Below are 6,114 nucleotides of genomic sequence, written 5' to 3'. Positions count from 1 at the left end.
AATATGCAATTGTTAATGCAAGGAGTTTCAGATTGTTCTTTTTTGTTCGTAACCATTTTCAGTTAGCAAGAGACAGAAAGATTCTTCTTTTTTATGATCCTGGGTACCTTTATGTAGTTTGAAATATGTTTGTAACCAATGTTTCCTGTTTTCTGATCATTGGTAGTATCTTTAACTCTTTAACACTTATTGTTTGCCATGCGGTTGATCTGTTGGTGCAGGTGTATTCTAACTCAAGCATTCGAAAACCATGTTATTAATTCTTTTCTATTGCCGTTCGGTGTCCCGCTTTTTCTGCATGCTGTGCCGGGTGGAGTGTGGTTTTCATTTATAATCGAATTCAAAAGCAAGCACAAGCGAAAAATAAAGAACTCCCAGGTAAACATGTGGGACTTTTTGGAATCATAATAAATGTCATTTTATTCGCAACCACTTTGCCTCCTCATTCCGCATGGCTTGATACAGCATGAATATCTGACATACTCGTACTTCAGGGTGAAAACGATTCATCGAACGATATCTGTTCCTGAGTTGAAAACCTTATCACTATCTACTTTATGCTATACAGCGTCCAACTTTCAAATGCTTTTTAGATGCCGAATTTGTAGTTTTCTAACATATTGAAACTCGCTTTTCCCACTAATCTGTGAGGTAGTGTCTTTTAAATGTATTCAATGTTTATTGTGTTCTACTAAATACTAGTGTGGGTTTTTGCTGCAATGATTCTTATTGTTGTTCATTGACGGTTTGCTGTATAACTTGTTTTCAACACACAATTCAGGACATTCATTTGAACATATTTTCACATTTTTCGCTAAATGAAACGTGTAAGTTAATCAAAGAGGTCCTTTCTGTTCTGTGCAAAGGAAAACTTTTCTCAGAATGTTACGGACAATTCAATCACTTAGCACCTTTGCAATAGGAACAATCTACTCTGTCAAATCACAAGCCAGTAATCAATGGCTTCAATTCAAGTACCGTACCGTCTTATTTCGATTATGTGTAGTATATTGAAACGTGAAGAAACTAACTTCATTTTGATTTTGTTGCACATCTTGAAACTTAACAGTGTTTGTCTCCAGTTAGCGGATTTCTTGTTGTTTGTTTGGTTTTTCTAATCATAACCATGGATAAAGCGATTCCTAATGAAGAACGGGCAATGGCATTGTTAGTAGAAAATTGCGGACAAAGTAAATGTCAACGAGGAACAGAATGTTAGGCGAAACTGAACCCACTGCTGATTAACCCATGCAACGTAAGCCAATAAATAATTTGAATTATCCTGAACTATTAGCAAAATTTAAAATTGTGGTGACGATGCTAAAATGCGGCAAAGAATACTACAACACGAAAACGATTAAACTCGACTAAAACAGGTGTGATGTGCGCGTGCAAAAGATAAGGTTGGACAAAGAACAGAACTACGCTCCATGCAAAATGAATCACGATAGTTTGATTGGTGTAGAACTGCGACTAGAAATATCCCAACAGAGCTCTATAGATTCTAATGTAACACTTAGAATCGTAGAAATCTAAACCAAGATGCGAAGGCAAAGTAATTGGTTATGAGAACCACGTATGCAAAAGATAGTTCTTTCGTCACAGTACGAACGCGTGAAGAGTCGGTGCGATGCTTGTGATGCTAATGTACGAGAGAAAACAGTGTGCAAGGTAAACAGAAAGGTTGCGACCACAATTCACAACGGTGAGAAGCTGCTGTGCGTTGATGGTGAAAGACGTGCACCGTATGAATACATAATTTCCTTATGTTTTCTTTTCATTTCAATTTCATCGGGTAAACAATAAAAACAGAAAATCAAACAAACGTTAAATGTTTCATTCTGTCTTTAGTGACCGACCAATCTGAAAGAATGTTTCGAGAAGTGGAAAACTTACATTGACGAAGTTGGTAGCGAACAGCTTGAAATAAGTACTTATTAAGTACTCCCGAAACAATCGATGTTCTATGTTTCTACTGTCTATGTTTTCTATTAATCAGTGAACCACGTTTATAGAAAACTTTTTCCCGTTTATAGAAAAAAGACGAATTTTGTGAAAAGAGCCATAAAATTTGTTTCCCTTCTTTAGGTCTACGCTACTGTTCCGTTGACAGCGCTGTCACCCAGAAGCGCATCTTTTCTCGGGACGTCTGAGTCGCACTTTCATCGCCGCCATTGACGAAGCGACGCGGAGAATATTTTATCGGCAAATTTCCTCACAACTTTCTAGCTGCTGTTTTCTGTGTTGAATTGGAAAAGTTATCATGTATGAGAATGAGGATGGTGTGTATTTTGCGACGAAGGTGATGAACGTGAATGCGGAAATGCTGTTCTGACTTTTGTTTTCTTTTTCTACTGTTTGTTGCATTTTCATAGATCATTTCGAGGAGGAGGATCCCGAGGAAATCTCACACGAGTTGTGGCAGGAAGCGTGTTGGATCGTGATTAATGCGTATTTTGACGAGAAAGGGCTGGTGCGCCAGCAGCTGGATAGCTTCGACGAGTTTATTCAGATGTCGGTGCAGCGCATTGTGGAGGACTCTCCGGCTATTGAACTCACCGCTGAAGCACAGCACTCATCGGGCGAAGTCGAGAATCCGACACGTTATTTGCTCAAGTTCGATCAGATCTATCTTTCTAAGCCAACGCACTGGGAAAAGGACGGTTCGCCTTCGCCAATGATGCCGAACGAAGCCAGGCTGCGCAATCTAACTTACTCCGCGCCGCTGTACGTGGACATCACCAAAACGAAGCTTGTGGAGGGCCAGGATCCCGTAGAAACGCAGCACCAAAAAACGTTCATCGGCAAAATCCCCATCATGCTGCGCTCGACCTATTGCCTGCTTTCGCAGCTAACCGACCGCGATCTGACGGAGCTCAACGAGTGCCCGCTCGATCCAGGAGGTTACTTTATAATCAACGGATCGGAAAAGGTTTTGATCGCCCAGGAAAAGATGGCCACCAACACGGTGTACGTGTTTAGCATGAAGGACGGGAAGTACGCGTACAAGACGGAGATCCGTTCTTGTCTCGAGCACAGCTCTCGGCCAACGTCCACGCTGTGGGTGAACATGATGGCGCGTGGCGGTCAAAGCATCAAAAAGTCTGCAATCGGACAGCGTGTGATTGCGATCTTGCCCTACGTGAAGCAGGAAATACCGATTATGATCGTGTTCCGTGCGCTGGGATTCGTGGCAGATCGCGATATCCTAGAGCACATCATCTACGACTTTGACGATCCCGAGATGATGGAAATGGTGAAACCATCGCTCGATGAAGCGTTTGTAGTGCAGGAGCAAAATGTAGCGCTCAACTTTATCGGAGCCCGAGGAGCGCGCCCGGGTGTCACTAAGGACAAGCGTATAAAGTACGCGAAGGAAATTTTACAAAAAGAAATGTTGCCCCACGTTGGTGTGTCTGACTTTTGCGAGACGAAGAAAGCATACTTCCTCGGTTATATGGTGCACCGGTTGCTGCTTGCGGCACTTGGCCGCCGCGAATTGGACGATCGTGATCACTACGGAAACAAGCGGTTGGATCTGGCTGGTCCACTTCTGGCCTTTCTGTTCCGAGGTCTGTTCAAGAACCTGATGAAAGAGGTACGCATGTATGCTCAGAAATTCATCGATCGCGGAAAGGACTTTAATCTGGAGCTGGCAATCAAGACGAAAATCATCACGGACGGTTTGCGCTATTCGCTCGCTACCGGCAACTGGGGTGATCAGAAAAAGGCACATCAAGCCAGGGCCGGAGTGTCGCAAGTGTTGAACCGTCTAACGTTTGCTTCGACACTCAGTCATCTGCGGCGTGTCAATTCCCCCATCGGTCGTGACGGTAAGCTTGCAAAACCGCGCCAGCTACACAACACACTGTGGGGAATGATCTGTCCTGCCGAAACGCCAGAAGGTGCTGCTGTCGGACTGGTAAAGAATCTGGCCCTTATGGCATACATTTCCGTCGGTTCGCAGCCTTCCCCAATCCTTGAGTTTCTTGAGGAGTGGTCCATGGAGAACCTGGAGGAAATAGCCCCGTCTGCGATTGCGGATGCGACGAAGATTTTTGTCAACGGGTGTTGGGTCGGCATTCATCGCGATCCCGAGCAGCTGATGGCGACACTGCGCAAGCTACGCCGTCAAATGGATATCATCGTGTCGGAGGTGTCAATGATTCGAGATATTCGTGATCGTGAGATTCGTATCTACACCGACGCCGGGCGTATTTGTCGGCCGTTGTTGATCGTGGAAAACGGCAGCTTGCTGCTGCGAAAGCATCACATTGACATGCTAAAAGACCGCGACTACAACAACTATGGTTGGCAGGTGCTGGTGGCGTCCGGTGTCGTTGAGTATATCGACACACTCGAGGAGGAAACGGTCATGATCGCGATGACCCCGTACGACCTCAAGCAGGACAAGGAGTACGCCTACTGTACGACCTACACGCACTGCGAAATCCACCCGGCCATGATTCTTGGTGTATGTGCCTCGATCATTCCGTTCCCGGATCACAACCAGAGCCCGCGTAACACCTACCAGAGTGCTATGGGCAAGCAAGCGATGGGCGTTTACATAACAAACTTCCACGTGCGCATGGATACACTGGCGCACGTGCTGTACTATCCAATGAAACCGCTCGTGACGACTAGGTCCATGGAGTATCTGCGATTCCGAGAGCTACCGGCGGGTATAAACTCAATAGTTGCTATTCTCTGCTATACCGGCTATAATCAGGAAGACAGTGTTATTCTAAACGCGTCCGCCGTCGAGAGGGGTTTCTTCCGATCGGTGTTCTACCGCTCGTACAAGGACTCGGAAAGCAAGCGGATTGGCGATCAGGAGGAGCAGTTTGAGAAACCAAACCGCCAAACTTGCCAAGGTATGCGAAACGCACTCTACGATAAGCTGGACGAGGACGGAATCATTGCGCCGGGGTTGCGCGTATCTGGAGACGACGTGGTCATTGGAAAGACGATTACGCTGCCCGAAACGGACGATGATCTGGACGGTACAACGAAGCGCTACACGAAACGGGATGGGTCCACTTTCTTGCGCAACTCCGAAACCGGCATCGTCGATCAAGTGATGCTGACGCTGAACAGTGAGGGTTACAAGTTTTGCAAGATTCGCGTTCGCTCGGTGCGCATACCTCAGATTGGTGATAAGTTTGCGTCGCGCCACGGCCAGAAAGGTACATGTGGTATCCAGTATCGTCAGGAGGATATGCCGTTCACGTGCGAAGGCATCACGCCCGATATTATCATTAACCCCCACGCTATTCCGTCGCGTATGACCATTGGCCATCTCATCGAGTGCATCCAGGGTAAATTAGGATCGAACAAGGGCGAAATAGGTGACGCAACGCCATTCAACGACGCCGTGAACGTGCAGAAGATTTCCACCTTCCTACAGGAGTACGGCTATCACCTACGAGGCAACGAGGTCATGTACAACGGGCACACGGGCCGAAAGATTAACGCACAAGTATTTCTTGGGCCGACCTACTACCAACGCTTGAAGCACATGGTGGACGATAAGATTCACTCTCGGGCTCGAGGACCCGTACAGATTCTCGTGCGCCAGCCAATGGAAGGACGTGCGCGAGATGGAGGGTTGCGTTTCGGTGAGATGGAGCGCGATTGTCAAATTTCGCATGGAGCGGCACAATTCCTACGCGAACGCTTGTTCGAAGTGTCCGATCCTTACCGGATTCACGTTTGCAACTTTTGCGGTTTGATAGCAATCGCCAACCTGCGCAACAACACCTTCGAGTGCAAAGGCTGCAAAAACAAAACACAGGTATGTGTGTACAGCATAAATGATATCCTGCCGTGGTGATGTTGACCCGATATTTGACGGCAATTTTCTTTTTCAGATATCGCAGGTAAAGCTACCGTACGCAGCGAAGCTACTGTTCCAGGAACTAATGGCAATGAACATTGCTCCCCGGCTGATGGTGCTGTAGGAATGAGATATCTATTAACTGTATTTTAAGTGTTCTAACTCCAAATAAATTAAAATTTGTGAAAACATGTAGATCCTCTTTGGCTTAAATTATGAAATTGACTTAAATTATGAACTGATCATTTTTGTATATTTTATTAAAACTGGACGGGTAA

The 6,114-nt window shown here is 45.8% G+C and overlaps 1 protein-coding gene across 1 annotated transcript; it reads left to right on the top strand.

Annotated features, from left to right (window-relative positions):
- The first annotated feature begins 2,165 nt into the window (after positions 1–2,165).
- LOC131208906 (DNA-directed RNA polymerase II subunit RPB2) lies at positions 2,166–6,003 on the top strand. The gene is made up of 3 exons (XM_058201840.1): positions 2,166–2,282; positions 2,376–5,794; positions 5,871–6,003. Exons 1-3 carry the CDS (start codon positions 2,264–2,266, stop codon positions 5,958–5,960), a joined length of 3,528 nt encoding a protein of 1,175 aa, XP_058057823.1. The 5' UTR covers positions 2,166–2,263; the 3' UTR covers positions 5,961–6,003.
- The last annotated feature ends 111 nt before the right edge of the window (positions 6,004–6,114 follow it).

Source organism: Anopheles bellator, chromosome 2 (assembly GCF_943735745.2).
Source record: "Anopheles bellator chromosome 2, idAnoBellAS_SP24_06.2, whole genome shotgun sequence".
Classification (NCBI taxonomy): Eukaryota; Metazoa; Arthropoda; class Insecta; order Diptera; family Culicidae; genus Anopheles; species Anopheles bellator.
Note: the sequence above shows the minus strand (reverse complement) of the source record. Positions and strands in the feature narration are given on the sequence as shown.